General features: G+C 45.4%; 1 protein-coding gene across 12 annotated transcripts in view; it reads right to left on the bottom strand.

The window, feature by feature from the left end:
* ppfia2 (PTPRF interacting protein alpha 2) overlaps nucleotides 1-17,154 on the bottom strand; it is a 131,704-nt gene that overhangs the window by 12,165 nt on the left and 102,385 nt on the right. For 11 of the 12 annotated variants that reach the window (XM_068587104.1, XM_068587105.1, XM_068587102.1 and 8 more), the window contains 14 exons: nucleotides 14,641-14,862; nucleotides 12,792-12,938; nucleotides 10,607-10,741; nucleotides 9,812-9,895; nucleotides 9,015-9,146; nucleotides 8,863-8,925; nucleotides 8,649-8,740; nucleotides 6,927-7,059; nucleotides 5,865-6,082; nucleotides 4,617-4,857; nucleotides 3,060-3,089; nucleotides 2,839-2,969; nucleotides 2,079-2,260; nucleotides 1,320-1,410 (listed from right to left, as the gene is read on the bottom strand). In XM_068587104.1, the coding sequence (XP_068443205.1) occupies nucleotides 1,320-1,410; nucleotides 2,079-2,260; nucleotides 2,839-2,969; nucleotides 3,060-3,089; nucleotides 4,617-4,857; nucleotides 5,865-6,082; nucleotides 6,927-7,059; nucleotides 8,649-8,740; nucleotides 8,863-8,925; nucleotides 9,015-9,146; nucleotides 9,812-9,895; nucleotides 10,607-10,741; nucleotides 12,792-12,938; nucleotides 14,641-14,862 (1,901 nt within the window). The remainder of the gene's footprint in view (nucleotides 1-1,319; nucleotides 1,411-2,078; nucleotides 2,261-2,838; nucleotides 2,970-3,059; nucleotides 3,090-4,616; nucleotides 4,858-5,864; nucleotides 6,083-6,926; nucleotides 7,060-8,648; nucleotides 8,741-8,862; nucleotides 8,926-9,014; nucleotides 9,147-9,811; nucleotides 9,896-10,606; nucleotides 10,742-12,791; nucleotides 12,939-14,640; nucleotides 14,863-17,154) is intronic. The other variant, XM_068587103.1, reaches the window with a different exon arrangement.

Genomic DNA, 17,154 nt, shown 5'->3' with positions numbered 1-17,154 from the left:
TAAAGAGAGGAGAGAATCAGAGAGCAAAGAAGAGAGAGCGACGGGGAGACAAAAGTACACAAATGTTAATGACTTAATCGGCAGGTTAACGATACGGCTCTACACAAAAACACGTGCGCTCACCCTCACACACACACACACACACACACACACACACACACTTATATATCTCACGATGGAGGACATTCGTTTACAGGAGCATCTGTAGACCAGTCAAAAAAGATGAAGAAATCTTCTACAATGCAGTCCTGACCACATCTCGTGCAGCAGAGGGAATGAGAAATGCACTGAAACACAGCAAGAGCCCCTCCACGGCCTCACATTCAGATGCGCAGTTACATTCAGATACTCTTGTCGTCGCCTCTCGAGGATCAAAACAAAAAACAAAGAGGAGGAGGACGAGGAGCAGGAAAACTGCACACCGACAATGAGCACCACGGCGGTATTGATCGACCAAGATGCTGAAATGGAAATAGTGCAGGCAGCTCAGAATGGCATGCGGTGTGGAGGAGGCGCCAAGATGCAAGGTGGTGGTGGCGGTGGGGGGGGGTGTGGCCTTAATCCCGGACACCGCTATGAAGAAATCAGTGCGGTGGAGGAAAAAAAACAACACATTTGTCAACGCACAACAGACGACAGTCTCTATCGACTACATGGGGGGGGGAGGCAAAGTTATTGGTCATGACAACTCGATGTGCACTTCGAGCAAATGACATTCATCATTTGGCACTGGGGCATGGCAACACACACACGCGCACACACACACACACACGCACACATACATTCTGCAAATAGATTTGATTTGCGAGGGGAGGGGTTTCCCTCTTTTCCTGCAGGGCAAACCGCGAGTGTAATCCATGCGTGGTGGGTTTGGGGAAAGCCGTCGCTTCCAAAATTGACAAAGCAGCTTTGCGAGATTAATTGGGTTTTCAGCTCCGGATCAATAGTCTGACTTTGGCTCTGGGTCTGAATACAGCGAGGCCGAGCTCTGCGCCCCGGATGCCCATCCAGCTTCTGCTTTCAAAAATCGATTACCGCCCTCGCGGCGGGGATGTTACGGTGATGCATAAAGAGCAAGCCGGTGCTTCCACAGAGGGCTGGAGGTAATGGCCCGTCTGTGTGTCAGAGGTCAGATTGGACTGTGTACTGTGAAAGGTCTACAAACATAAAGAGAGAAGACTTCCATAAACAATGCTTCTCTTTGTAATGAGGCCGTTGGTGCGCGCAGGCTGCGGCTGGGACGACCCGACTACGGGAGGTTTTGGTTTTGGACGTCTGCTTTTGGCGACTTAGTGATGGTTCTTTTGGACGAAGCTTACTTCTTTTTCAACCTGCGGTCCTTCTCGGCCTGAGTTCCCAGCTTGCCCGTCCCAATTTCCTGGCCCGCCATGTCGGGGTCCATCATGGTCGCTGAGAGAAGAGGAGGGAGAGGAGGAGGAAGAGGAAAGAGTGAGTACAAGTGTGATATGAAATAAATAAATACTAAAACTCTTTTAAGTGCTGTTTTTTTTGCCTCATATAAATATGCAGATCAAAGTGCTGCACATTTAAAAAACAAAAGTAGTAGGTAGAAAGCATGCATATTGCAAATACATTTTAAGAGTAATTTAAAGAATTTTAACAGACAAGTAAGAGCCTGAAAACAATAGATAAATATTTTTTTGTGACGTAGAGGTGATATTAACAATCTTGTGCTGGAAAACTAAATGGTATTTTAAATGATTTTTTTTACAATAGGGTAACAATATTAATCAAATACTTTCATTTTCGTGATACAATAACACATCTGTTGCACTATTAAGCTGCTGAGATGCTCTGTTTTGGTATACAAAGCCATTACAATATTGATTTTAAATGAAAAATGTGATACTAACTGATGCTTGTGATGACTGTGCAGGAGCATCTGTTTTCTCACTCTGCATACGCATGGTCTCACATGTTCTCACTGCTAGTATTCGTAGCAGTAATGCCACCCTGACATTTCTACCCTGACTACACACATTTGGGATGTTGGTACCAGCCCAGTGAGCTCTCATCCTCTTGCATCAGTATTGTTGAAACACGTCTCCGGTGCTCACCTTGTGGATCTAACATGACATGTCTGTGTGCCATGTGTGCCATCCTGCCCTTCTCCTTCTTGCCAAAAAGCCGCCCGATGGAGGATTTGATGCCCTTCTTCTTCGGCTGCTTGTGGAGGGAGTCCTGGCTGCTGGCTACGCTGCTCAGCGCGCTGGCCTCGGCCTCCAGAGACGACACGATCCTGAGGAACAAACACACGAGTAAAGCTTCCAGGTGCATTTCACTTTCATTAGATTTTATCTCAAAGGATTAGTTTTTTATTTTTTTTATTTTCATTAGCAATCTAGTGATTTTTTTCTTCGAGAATAGCCAGGTCCCAGTAGTGGGCTCACTTGTACATCAATGTGTATTCCCAGCTCACTTCTTTTTTTTCCCCTGTGCAGTTTCCTCAAAGTATTTCCTGCTTTCCCCCAACTGCACTATTTAAGCTCATTCATCCACGCCATCGACTGAAGACTCATCTAATATAGCTGCTATTGCCGGTACCCAGATTATCTCGAGTGCGCTGAGAAATTATGCACGGCAAAATTGCTGCGAAATTGGAAAACTTCTAAATAAACCGTCTCATTTCCGTCCCAAAAGCCAAAAAAAACCACAGCGCTAACTGTACCAGTACATCACGCTCACGTCTCACAAGGAAGAATATCATTTACATCCACGATAGAGGCGCAAATAAACCAAAAAAAAACCTCTAATCAGAAGCAGTCCAAACATTCGACAACACAAAAACTCCACCGATGCGAGCGGCCGAGCCCCTACCCTCGTGCGTCGTTGTGCGAGGAGGCGGGCAGCGTGTGCGTCATCCGGACGGTGCGCGGCGTCGCAGGGGGCGACGTCTCGCACTTGATGGTGGCCTTGTCCTCGCGGCCGTCCTCGTCCACCGCCGCGATCTGAGGGCAACGGCCAGAGAAAAGGTGACGTTAAGTACGAGTGAATCGCGCAGCTGCAGCGAGCGTATGGTCGCGCGGCGCCCTGTGTACCTTTCTCCTGTGTTTCCTCAGATCGCTGGGCTGTTGGGCAGAGAGAAGACAAACAAATGTCAATATTAACGTGTCAAAGGGGGGACGACCAACGTGTGCGTTCTGGTGATACATTAAACAGAGCATTGGCTCATTCAGAGTAGCATCAGACACCATGAGACGCTCATGAGCCTTCGCCCAATATCAGATCATCACTACACAGATCAATACAGAGGAAGGGTTGGTAAACAAGTCATTTGACCGGTCAATAAAATCAAAGCCTCTCGGGCTATTTTTATTTCATCAGTGTCAGAGAAACTCCTCCTTAGTGTGCACATCTGGAGCTTTTCAGCCTCCGGTCAGCGTGGAGAGAGTTCGCGAGGAACCGAGCTGTGAAAACATATTACCGGCTATTCTCGGAGGAACTGCGAGCCATCCCGATGTCTGACATCTGGGTTTGCGCGATGACAGCTGACAGAGCAAGAGAGTTTCCGTCAGCGCTTTCTCTGCACGCTAACCGAACGCTAAAACTTTCACGTGTCCTCGAGCTATACGGCTGAACATGCAGAGAGACTCGGGTGCGGAACAGCCGCTCACCTTTAGGTGCTGTTCAGCGTATAGTTCAGTGTTTACACGGACCATCTGAGGCGAGGGATAAACTGCTGTGGCCTTTGCACAAGAGTGTGAGAAATATTCAACATGCAATTTGTTTCTTTGCTTACTTATAAAAGTGGCACGATCTCTAAAAATAAATCTTAAACTCCTGAAACTAGACACTCAAGACTTTTTTTGACTAAAACCCAAATCAAATGCTGCTGCTGTGTGATGCGAGGAAATCAAATCCCTTCGGGCCTAAAAGACATTTCTGGCTGTCAATCACATCCCCGCGGACTGAAAATGGGAAAAAAAAAACAGACGCTCGCTTTTCCAATGCGGCGCCTCGTAGAAAAAACATGTCACATTTCACACGAGCTGCTGCTGTTGTGATGAGACGGGGCTTCAGTCATTTCAGTCATTTCATCAGCGGGATCTCTCAGACGCCACGAGTTTGAACCCGGTGACATCATACATCTTGATACCGCTGGACGTGATGCTCAAGGTCACAATATATCATATAGCTCAGAGGGAGAGTGGTCGCAACCGCAAGGTAGCCGGTTCCATCCCCATAGTTTGCATGTCGAATTGTCCTTGAGCAAGACACTGAACCCACTGAATTGCTCTGCAGCCCACTGCTCCTTTAGGATGGATTACATGCAGAGATCAAATTTCATGTAGATATGCTATATGGCGAACAGATATGACAGATAAAAATGATAATTTTGCTGACCAATTTCATCTATCGGGAGGTTTTGTCTCTTCAGTGAACCCTGATGGAGATCGGCCAAGGTCGAAAATAGTTATGATGTCCATAGTTTCATGAACAATCCGTGGAATTAAGAAAAGTTTCATTTTAATCGAAGCTGTCCTCCAGAAATCTGTCTAGAGACAAATGTGAATATCTATTTCCGGCCATTCTGTGGCCGTGACCTCCTGTTCTTCCAGTGAGAGCCGGTCTCTCCATGCAGTCAAGCAACTTACCAGCGTCATGACCCCCATGCGCTCCATATCGCGGGCCGGGCTCCGGGGATCAAGTTTGGGGGTGGAGCGTCCGCTGGGCGGGGAGGAGGAGGTCAAAGAGGAGGCGGTGGCCGAGGCGGTGATGGAGGCTCCGTGGTGGTGCATTCGAGCCAGGTTGAGGCCCTCCAGGCTGACACTGGCCACCCGGTTCTCAATCTCCTCGGCCCGCAGCTCCGTCGACTCCTTCTCTTCCTGGATCAGCCTTTGGGGGGGGAGGCGGAGGGAGGAAAAGTCAGCAGGAAGTGAGCGTCTTCAGGTCACATTGTCGTAAAGAGCTTATATACAGTGCTTGACTGAAAGATATGGACTCTTTATATCAGCATTTCTTATCTTTGGAGGTGGATTTCAGGGGATTTTGCAGAATGAATCTCATTAAATACCTACAGTACAAGGCAAACTAATTAAAGGCCAAAGTGAGAAGATAAAAAAGACTTAAAGTCAGATGATAAATTGTGCCCATCCCTAGGGGGTTTCACTTTGTAATTAGCCGAGAGATCGACTCTCTGCATTCATGATCCGCCATCAGATGTCGATGAACTCTTCCTGAAAGAAATGTGACACTGTGTCTATTGACAGGGATGTAAATTAGAAAAGACCAAAAGCCACATTAAGAACCCTTGAAATTAAGAACTAAGTGGAGTTGCGCCCGGGGTTATGAATACTTATCAGCACAAGATAATTACAGCATTAACAAGCCGGAGGCAGATCCCATTTCCTGCAACATGTAATGCACACGAGGAAAGTGTTTGGGTCACGGACAGGAAGAGCAACCTGCAGACGAGCTGAGAGAACAACGATACGGCAGCGCGAGCGTGACAATTAGGTCAGCTGTATTAAGCCATATTGTAGGATATTTAGTGGAAATTATGGAACATTTTCTTGATAAAAAGGGCGGATGGGTGGCTTCTGCTGCAGGTTTGGTTTGAAAAGCTTCTCTGTGATCTGTTTTCTGCTTCATACAGGGATGAATAGAAACTCAAGTGGGTGGAAATGGACTATCCGGTGAAAACGGGACTTAATCCAACAACAGGACACTTAAAATCAGAAAAGTAATCTGCAAAACGGAATAAAAAAGCAAAGCTTTCCAGGACAAGATCTTAAAAACATATCAAGCGATGACTTTGATAAAAGAAAAATGGGTGAGGAACACAATACGTGTGGGAATCTGGCCCTTTTCATATATATTAAATGCTGCAGTGAGTCAGGTACCGAATCTCCTTGTTGATGGCGTCCAGCTGCTCCTGCAGCATCATGGCCAGCGTTTGTGCGTCAGAGTGGCCGCCGGGCGAGAGCAGGTCCATGGAGCTGAACATCGTTTCCCGGTCGTCGTCGTCGATGTCCGACATCTCCGTGTCGCTCTCGAAGTGGTGGCCTCCCAGAACCCCGAGCTGCTGCGAGCGCCACTCGTGCTCCCCCAGCGACTTCGCCTGCACACCGAGACGGGGACAGAATATGAAGAGCAGAGTTTAGATGATCATATTTAATACATTTAACATCTTTAGGGGGAAATAGAGGCATTAAGCAGTCCCTATGCACTAGTACCTTATTAGTTTTATCAAAATATTTGGAGGCGACTACATGTAAATGCAAACTTCTTAATATTTAATGCCTTCTTATTTGTAGAGAGCACACACAATTATCCTCTAAAATAACTAAATTGTTTCTGTTAAACCTTTAATTCCATTTATAAAGGGACACCATTCATTGGAAACATGTATTAGTTGTACAGTATACCGCTATTCATTACGTCCTGGTAGAGGTTAGTCTGGACTCCTCCCCTTCTGGCGCATACTAATATGTTTATGCTACTTTAAAAGAGAGATGAGTCGGGCTGATCAAATTATTGAAACCAATCTTTCTTCTCCTGGTGATGTGTTTATCCCACTAACAACATATATAACGCCTCCACTCACCCTGGTGCGTTTTGGCAAGTACTGTTGCGGTCTCTCGTCACCAAAATTGCACCATCACACGTCTTAACTTGCCTTCATCTCGCTCCATGTTTGCTCTTAATACTATGATTCAGTTCAAAGTGTGTTTAATAAATATCTAACATAATGCAGGATTCAGGATTCTCGAGGCAATAAAAACACAAGATGCTAATCTGATTTTAGCATCCTCCCCAAAGGTTAATTATATTAGATTGATACTTTTGGCATTTAACACTACGCTACAGGCTCAGGGAGGTTTCTGCAAGCTGTGCCAATTCCTAACAGAAGCATTTTACTCTTAAGGCGCGGACGGAGCCGAGGCAGACAAATGAAGACTCACCTTGGTTTCATGCAGACCCATTCGACCTCTCCGTGGCCGCCGGATGACCTTGGCTGAGCGGTAGTGGTCCGACTGGGTTTCAGCCAGAGATCCCATCGAGAATCGCAGCTCAGTCGACGTGTCCAGGTGAGACCTGAGAAACCACTTTTAATGAGTAATGTTTCGCCTCAAGCTTCCTAAAGTGTGCCTCCACTGAAATACCTTCTGGGTCACTTATATTAAAGATGGACGGCATCTCTTACACAAATACTTTGCCTGAGCTATATGGAGTTTATTGAGTCCATGCACACATTTGCAATTTTCATCAAAAACATATTTGGATGTTACATTCCTGCACTTACAAACTCATTTAACTTTTTTCTTTAAGTTCTGATTGTTTGCTATGTTAGCGATGTGTCATTTAACACGAGCGTTAGCTCACAAGTTAGCTAGATAATGCTAACGGACAATCTAGGATAAATAGCTGGCTCGCCATAGTCTGATGAAGAGGTTTGTGTGTGCATACTAAATACATTTAAGAACCTTATTTCGTATATGTGGATTTGTTTTCCATCGCATACTTTGTGTGTGCATTAAAAACATGGATGTAAACAGGCACAAGTACATCAGGAAATACCTTTGAGAATCCTGTGAGCATTCAATATTGACTCCATACTCAACATACGAGACAACTTAATGCTATGGTAATGTTGACAGTACTGCAGATAGTAAACCAATCAGCTCTTGTGTTTGGGCACCTCAAGCGTACCTAATAGTCACAATGATGTGGTGTTAAGTGTACTTCTTGAAGGACCAGCGTTCATTATGCATGCCTCTATGGCTGCAAATTGTCTCTGGAGGAGATTAAGGCTGCGACAGTCAACACATCAGAACTGTAGTATTAGAACTTCATGCAGCATAAAAAAGGAAGCCGGAAAACATCCAAGAATAGATATGGATAGTTCAGAGATACTCGTGTATCTAACAATAGTGCAGAGCAAATTGTTTCATCGATGAGGGTAAAAATACCAGGACTGCTCCTGGAGAGAGGATATCTGCTTTCCAGCAATTTATGTGCATCCTGTTACACACACAAACGGAGGTTAGATGGGTTGTGCTTTTATCAAATGTATTCTCCAATCAATGTCATCCAAAAACAAAGCAATGGAGACGCTTCCTTGACTGTAGTTATGTAAAGAATCTATAAAACGTGAGGCGTCCATGTCTGGTGCTCCAGTTTAAGCCGGAGCTTGGACTCAGACGCGTCGTGGTTTTGGGTCCGTGTGCTCCTGAACTCCAGTGAATTGAAATCAAATTGAATTTGAACCCATATCTGAGACGCATCAGACTGGTTAAACCTTTCTTTGTACATATTGGTCGTCAATTTAACTGCTTAATCATGCATAATGTGTTGCAGATGCACATCCACTGAAACCTATTGACTGCTCACATCATTGTAAACTGCATACGTGTCGTGCAATAACAAAACGTTTGGAGGTGATCGGGTTTAGCAAACAGCCAAGTTCACAAGTTTAAACTTCAGTGGAGCGTTTCAGGGTCCGGTGGTGCAAAGTCATACATGGCGTCAGTGTTAAAACATTACAGGCCAGCAAAACACTCAAGTCAAACTTTAAAACACCCTTACACACACACACACACACACACACACACACACACACACACACACACACACACACACACACACACAAACCCCCCCCCCCCCCTCACACACAGCCGTCGTACCGTGACAAGGTGGGTTCTGTGAGGGAGCCTGCCCTCAATCTGAATTGGTCCAGCTCTGATCTCAGTTTGTCGATCTCCTCCGCCAGATGCGTCTGCACGAAACAATTTGACAAGAATGTCAAATATTGCCCAAAAACTAGCCTCATTATTCCTCTATTTAAAATGTAGGCGATCAAAGAAATAGACGCGGTCGTCATTCATCTCGGCGACCTACTTTTTCATGGATTGAATCTTCGTACTGTTTCCTGTAACCTTCAGAGTCTTGGATTAACAAATTCTGCAAAGAGAAGTGGAAAAGAAAAAGAGGTCAGAGGTGAGGAAATCCACCTCCTGTTGACGTCTATTGGACAGAACGGAGATATGGACCTTCTCCTCCAGAGCCGCCATTCTCTCCTTCAGGTGGAGCTGAAGCCGCTCATTTGACTCCGTGAGGAGCCGGTCCACCGTGTCCGAGAGACGCTTGTTGTGCTCCTCGTTCATCTTTTCTCTCTGTCGAGCCTGCAGGGGTTAAAGCACACGGTTGAAGACTTGAAGTGATTTCTACAGACTTCAAGAAATATGTTTGTAACCCTTTTGAGACCCCTTATTAATAATCATTGCATAAGTCGACTAGTTGATGCAGTGATTTTTTTTTTGAAGGCCAGAAATAGCCAAGTAATTAGCAATAAAAACATTGTAAAGTGAAAAATTAACATAATTCTGCGCTGTAAAATATGTTTTTTGGGCTTTCATATCTGGTTAATGATCTTGTTCTTGAGCTTGCTTGAAGGGATGGCAGTGAGGAAGCAAGGGATGTCTGGGGTCTATGTTGAAGCATGAAGTATTTTCTGTTTTAGCAACATTTTGTTTCCCAATTCAAGGTTCAAATCAGGTTAACATCCTGCTCAATATGCATATCCAGCTTCCTGAGGTTGCAATTATACATCATACACGTTTCTCCCCCAAACTAGCTGTCTACTTGAAGATGCTAATGCGAGCCATCATAACTCGTACATGGTTGCATCATCTGCGAGCATTTTACAAACCACATCAGCGTAGCGTGTGAGACATTGATTCAGTCCAGTGTCGGTGCCGATAAGTCAGACGATGCGTCATCGGCCGCTCCAAGCTGTCATGCTCGTGCAGGAGCGGCCGCCAGGTTAGCGTCGCCGCGGTTGACTCACCCGTAGCAGCTCCTGGTTCTTCTCCTCCAGCTGGCATTCTAAGTGCCTCATCCGCTCCTCGATGCTCCCGTGACGCTCCTCCGCCTACGGGTGGATCGCGCCACAGACAGGAGAAAAGGGAGAAAAAAAAAAGGGGCCTGCGATGATCGTAGTGCTGGACAGCCCGACGGGGCAAACAAAGAAAAAAGCAGTGGCGACGACACAAGCCAAAGCCTCTAACCCCCAAAACAAATCAAAGATGGATGTCTAATGCCTTCAAGCGTAACAGGAGACAGAGAGAGAGAGCTGGTTGAAAGAGAACAGAGGAGTGACGAGGAGAGGGAGAACGATGCCACCAAAGGACAGAATGAAAAGAGGAAGAGAGATCCTCCAGCGCTGCCAAGTGTGAGCTCCAGCCAGAAGTGCCATGCAGCTGTCCCGTGGTGGTCGACCAGCCAGAGCAGAATCCCAGTAAACACGCGCGCCCACAAAACACTCAGAAGATAAATGAATGAAATCTGCTCTCTACAGGAGTTGGCAGTAGCTGTGAAGGCCCGTGGGACTACCTTCCTAAGAATGGAGTTCATGTCTTGGAGTTTAGCTTCCATAACAAAGTGATAATCATCGGGGGAGGAAGAGGAGCTGGAGTCAGACTACGTGGCCGAGGAAGAGGAGAGGGACATGTTGAAACGTCATGACATGACACCACGGGCACACTTACACACACAGGTATAGAAACACATCGAGAGACGAGGGCATCTGTGGGAATGTGTCAACAGTGTGTGTGTGTGTGTGTACGCATGTGTGTGTTTCTACCTTGGTGAGGGCTGCTATCCTCTGGGCCAGTTCAGCCTCTACCTCGGGCAGCGTCTCCGCCTTCCTCATTGTCTGCTGGAGCTTCTGCTCGGCGAGCTCCAGCCTCTCCTGTAGCTGCCTGTTCTTCTCCTCCATCTGTGTACACACACACACACACACACACACACACACACACACACACACACGCACACACATCAAGGACATAGGCAGGTAGTCGCTCAGAAGAGGAGCTTCAGCACTGAGCGGGGCAGTCTGTCAGACCCTGCCGCAGTAAAATGAGAAGTTTTCTAAAGGGAGTCTGGAACTGGGAAACATTATGGAACATTATTTTCAATTAAACATTATTTTATATACAGACCAGAGAGGCCTCTGTCTAAAATATGATAACAAGAACTTAGGTGAAGTGAAGGAATGGTGCTTTAGGGACAGTTTCACAGGCTCTCTCCTCTCGTCTGGCTTATAATAAATAAAGAAAACGCCTGTGAATGTGAATCATGTTGCTGTCAACAGAGCGTCATCGCCAGGTAGAAAATAGAATGACAGATATCTTTAGTAGGAGCCCTGGCTACTCAACCCTGCTTCAAAATAGCACGATAACAGTGAGAATAGCAGCTCTGTACTTGCCAACAGTGACGGTGGCAACTTTCACACGGCAGACACCGGTAATTGCCCTCATTAGGCATTCAGATATATTCTGAACATGCAAATCAAACCCGACGTTCAGCAACGCTGTCACCGAGTGACTTGCATTTCCTCATCGCGTGTCAAGACTTCTATCCCCGCTTTCCTCGAGGGGGTCTGATCAGTTTTGAGAGTTTTTTTGGGAGGTGGGGGCGGGGGGGCAGGCTGTCTTGGCAGCCTTCGCCATCAGCGACAGATGCTCTGGTCCCCAAAGCGTCGGGTCTGGCAGCTCAATAAGCAATAATTAGACTGAAGAGGGCCAGGGCCGCGTTACGTTGTGTTGTGTTGTGTTGTGTGCGTCAGTGCTATTTTCTCTCTTTACTCGTATCACCCAACAGCCACTGGTGTCCAAGATGACACTGGGGACGCGTGACAGTGTGTTTTTGTCTGCAACACCCTCCCCAGGTCCCTTTCCACCCATCTATTTAGGTTTTTTTTGCTCAAAATGTCTTCTCATTCCTTCTGTAGCGATGGCCAAGCCTACAACTCATCTTCAAACAACAGTGGCCAAATCCCGCGGTTCAGCTTCTGGCACAACAAGTAAACTCATTACACTGCCAGAGAGGAAGTGGGTTTGAAGTGGGTTTTTCCCCCCCGCTTAAACCCTAAAGGCTCTCGAGGTTATTTCTGTACCTTCCGGGGGCTGTATATTTCTGCAGAGTGGTCTCTGAGTCAACTCGGTGCTCATGGTTGGTGGTGCACCAGCAGAAAAGTCCTTGACTCTGATTGACCAACAACAGCATTTCATCTCTTAGGAATATTTCTTGCAGAGAGTTTCGATGTGCAGATTGGGACCAATTCTAATGTCCGCAATGTAAATGTGTAGCGAGAGCCAGTTAGCTTCCTTGGTGTCTGAGCAACTTTCCTAACAAAGCCAAAGGATGCCCGTGTGTCTCGTGGTGTCAGTGTGCGTCCAGGATAACGTCTGCTCGTATTAGTGAGACATTCTTGTCTCTCCCTCCAGAGATCAGCTGCTGCTTAAGCCCGCTCACAGGAACGTGTCACTCAATCGTCTGCGGCCTGGCAATCTGTCTAATTGGCTGCAAAGAATCAGCAAAAAAGGAGAATATATTTGTATCGTTGCTTTGTTGTATTGTTCAGCGTTACGTAAGTTATGGAGATGACTTTCAGCCTGTGCTGGAAGTAAACATTTAAGTCGAACCATTAAAATCTCTTCCCCCGCCGGTGGCAATTTCCTCTGACCTTATTTGACACAATGTCAAGAGGTTTTGTCATTGCCGAAAACCTCTGCGGATCGGCTCTGAGGGCTTTGTTATCCGACGGGAAGCATCCCTCTAACAACCAGCTGCACATGCATCAATTATTTTTCTGAATCCCAAAAATGTCGTGCGTTTTTCAGCTCTAAATGGTCCATTTCAGCAGCCACCTGGACGCTCAATGTGACACAAAAATGATGTTTTGAAGCTAAAGCTGAAGAAAAAAACCTGCGGTATCTCGATAATCTCTCGGGGGTTGACGATCCCACGCAGTGTGTTACACAGACCTGTCTGAGGAACGCCTCCTTGTTGGCCAACTCGTTCTCCAGTTTGTCGTTGATGTCATGCACCGAGGTGGACTCCCGCTGGGCGCTCAGGTAGCGTTTTTCCAGCGTGACGATCCGCTCCTCCATGTCCTCTTTCTGACACATGGCCTGCAAGCAGACCCACATAGTCAGAGCAATCAGAGCAAGGCAGAAAGTAAAAGAGGAGAGCAACCACACACTATTCAGGCAATTTCTGGTGATTTTTTTGAAGGGTGACACATTTCTTCGTCTTACATTTCAGATTTATTTTGTCACCTGGAGCTTTAAACTCACAGGAGGCTTAATTAAAAATGATACGTTTGTGATTATTTCATCACAGCATGTTATTACAAATACTGTAATGACTACAAGGGCAAAACATGGCTAGAAGCCCTCACAAGTTTACAATAAAGCTTTTGTTATGAGAGGAACTTGTATGACAGGACCGGGGTATAATCACCAAACACAAGCCAAATACTAAATGAGACAGACGCTTCATGACGTACAATCACGCGGCCGTGATCTTGTGTCTCACGCTGAAACAAGGTTCCACGGCAACATCATCACCGAGAGCTCGTTTCCTTTCCCGCGTGGGGAATTGCTGCAGATACGAACCCATGCAAGCGCACGTGGGTTTCAAAACCAGCCGAACAATCTGCTGCTCTCAGAGGAGGCAGAGCGGGCTAATAACGCCGGGGTCGGTCCGATAAAGATACGTTTGCTATCGGCCGTATTGCTGCCTCTGCCTGCATCGTTAGCAATCAATAGCAATATGAGCCGAGGGCTACAGGGCGGGGGAAAGGGGTTTATCTTATATTCATACCCAGTCCACTTCACCGGCATCCACCTCAACAGACGTACACTGAATTGGCTCATGATTGGGCTCCTTGATTGCCAAAGTATGACACAAACAGTCTCATTTCTCCAGGAAAGTGGTATTTAACTGGCTGGTTTGGAGCTTTACACGTCGCCACTTTAGCTTGAAAAGGTGTTTAAGAAACAAACAGAGGCAGATGCAGAAACAGATGCTTGCTTTTCTTGGATTTTCTTTTTTTTATCTTGAGTGTTGGTGTGTGTCCTTGAGACTTGTTTATGTATGCTTCCGGGGTCTGTTTGTTTTGATATTTGTATGATTCCCTTTCTGGCTTTTTATTGTTATGAAGACAGACAAAAGCATTAAAAACTTTCTATGATACCCATATCTAGTATGAATAATAAACATACTTATGTTACAATCTGCTTACAGCACTGTATAATTACAGGTACAAGCACATGTGCATGTTCAAAAACTACACAATGACACCTTAGAGTAACGTATAATGTATTATAACAGTGACAATAATGCATTTATAATGAGATTATTATCTATTACAACAACAGGAATTAAAATACACAATGATCCTTGCAAAGAAAAAGTTACTGAGTGAGCAACACTTCTAAATTAATATAGTATTTGACCCCATAAGTCAATATGAATTGCTTTATAATGTGTTTATTTTAACATAACGCATGATTAATATGTATGAGTGTTTGAAAATACTTATATAACTTTGTTTATAATGCATTATAGACGTGTGGGCGTGTGCTTTAAAGAAGCCGTGTGCCTTTAATTGTGTTTGCGTGTGTGAGAAATACATAGTCATAAAGAGGGAGTGTGAGAGTTTATGCTAATAAAAGCTTTTTTTAAACCACTGCTGGCTCTCTTTGATGTCTCTCTTGCAAATGTGTGAGTGTGCTTGTCCCCAGTCTGTGTGTGTGTGTGTGTGTGTGTGTGTGTGTGTGTGTGTGTGTGTGTGTGTGTGTGTGTGTGTAGGTGTGTGTGCTCTGTAACCTCTTTGATGTCTCTCTGGTACTTGTTGTTCATCTCCTCTGACTTGATGAGGTCCTTCCGGGCCGTCTCCAGCTCCTGCTCCACCTCGGAGACCCGGGAGGAGAGGGAGGACATGCGCTCCTTCATCTGGGCCAGCTCGTAGTTCTGCTTCTCCAGCAGGTCCTGCAGCTCCACCACCTGACTCGCCTCGTGGGCCGACTCCAGGGAGCCGTTGGACAGACGCTGCAGGAGAGAGGAGAACGGACATGATTGCCTTGTCCCGCGTAGAGTTTATTGGATTTGAAACACTACAGTCCTGGGTTGTCTGGTCATTGAAAATGGGTTTATCGTGGCTACACTGTGGCCTTTTATGTTTGGTGTCTTGAAGACACCATTTGGTTTTAGGACATGAATAAATCAAATCAACGATCCAGAAGCTTTAACCCGTTTAAAAGTGTGGAACCACTTTTGTCTCCAGACCTTTTTCCCTGTTTGAGTCGTCGTTGGAACCCCAAATTGATTACAATACTTGCGTTTATTGTATTTATTTGTTCAGCATAGTCTTAGGAAAAAAAATGTATATCTGCAAAAAAAAAATCACTTTTAAAAGATATTTTGATCGTAACTATGAACATCCAGCATGATACGAGTCAGATTCCCCGAAAATACCTCGTCGAGCGGTCAATAAGACACCTTTTTGGAAAGATTAGGACCTAAAGAATCATAATGTGCAATAAAAGTCACAATGAAACAAAGCCTTTGCCTGTTAGAAAGGAGTTTCAGTCAAAAATTCCAAAAATGGAAAAATTAATTATTTTATGCCAAAAGATTGTCTGGATGGGGCATGCTGGGACTTAAAATGGGAGCGGAAGGATTTTCGCGCACGGTTTCCAAAAAATAAAACACACGTTAATGTACAGATTTAACTTTTAGAAAATGTGTCGGGAGTGAAACAAAAAAGGAAAATCGCAAAACACAAAACGCTAAAGAGATTAATCTGACGGCATGATGCAGGAAAAGAGAAAGCATGAGCGTGGAACATGAAGCAGGTGAACGAGACTAATTTGTGATTTGACCCGGCTTCCCGTGTTGTGTTCAAGTGTGTCTGGAGAAATCAGTGTCTCTGCCACTTCAGATACCATTCCTTGGTTGGAGAGTTACACACATTAGCACTTTGATAAATTCAAGTTCAGGAGCTCGAGGCTTTCGGCTCGTCCCCCTGCTTTGATTTTTCGGATGCCGACAAAGAGCGACCGAGAAGCACTCCAGAAAAAAAACAAATTGCTTTGACACTTGCATCAGTAATATGATTAGGTTTCGCTGAGTTCTCGCTCCGCGGGTCTCTGCATGAGGTAGATTAATGAGGAGGATGCCAGCGAGAACCAACTTGAGCCGAAGATAACGCGCCAGAAAACAACTTTATTATCGCCTCTAAAGAGCCACGTCTCCTCTGAGAGCGTCTCTCTCTTGCACAACGCGGCTTCCTCTTTATTCAAATGGGATTATTCTACAAAAATCCGGTGGAAGCGAGGGTCGAGGGAAAGCGATCTCTTATTATTCTCCGTGTCTCTCGGCTGGATCGGGACCAGCTGCCCGTCCTCGGTCATCCGTCTGAGAGAGCAGAGCTAATTGGGCCTCTCCGCCCGCTGCCTGTGATCAATGAGCAGCGAACAACACCCGCTAAATCACACCGCTGATGCTCATACTTTAAGGATGTAGCTCTACTTCGATGCTGAATGTCAGTCACACACTCTGACACCTGAGAGCGTTTCCATGGTCGCTCTTTTTTAATTGTTTATAAGAGTTTAGACAAAGTTGTGCGTCCACATGAGCAGATATATATTAACAGTTTGTGTCCCTGTAGTAGACTCAAGCTGAGATGTCTTTCTCTGTGCCCTGGTCTTACATATCATCCTCTGCTGCATCACCAATACAGCGGCTGTGAGTACACGTTGTTTGTGGTTCTCATATAAAGATGAGACTACTTTCCTTCGAAGACTCCCGACTGATTTGTTCACCGTGGGACCGAACGTCCAATATGTTAACAAGCATTTACAATTTTTCAAAGTGAGACGAGTCTCAGATGTCTCAATTTCATGCGAGGTATACGTGCTTGAGTGCAAGTGTATCTCAAGAGATGGATTGTGTTGTATAGTACTGTTCTTCAGTGCAATTCTAAAAAGGTAGAAATACTCCACTTGAGTACGACCATTTTATGCTCCTTCATACTTCAGCTGGGTTTATTTTACAGATTGTTAGTTATTGTATTTTTGATTCCACATAAAATACTCCCTTTTATTGATGTGCTTTTGTGTCACCAACCATTTACATTTACTTTTATGGCAACGTAATGCCTGCACAGGCTTTTTTTTTCCGTCCCCATTCTCGTTGTGCAAACATACCATTTGCACGTTTTTGCAGCAAAGTTGCTTGCTTTCCTACATCAAATTATCTTTATTTCTCCTCAAGGACTCTTTTTCATTTATTGTTTTTAAAAAAAGGTAACCAGTATCCCAGTACATCTGTTCTGCAGGG

Source organism: Clinocottus analis, unplaced genomic scaffold, assembly GCF_023055335.1.
Source record: "Clinocottus analis isolate CAN_PGR_092001 unplaced genomic scaffold, fCliAna1.0.p SCAF_20, whole genome shotgun sequence".
Taxonomy (NCBI): domain Eukaryota; kingdom Metazoa; phylum Chordata; class Actinopteri; order Perciformes; family Cottidae; genus Clinocottus; species Clinocottus analis.
This window is presented reverse-complemented; position numbering and strand designations above follow the sequence as displayed.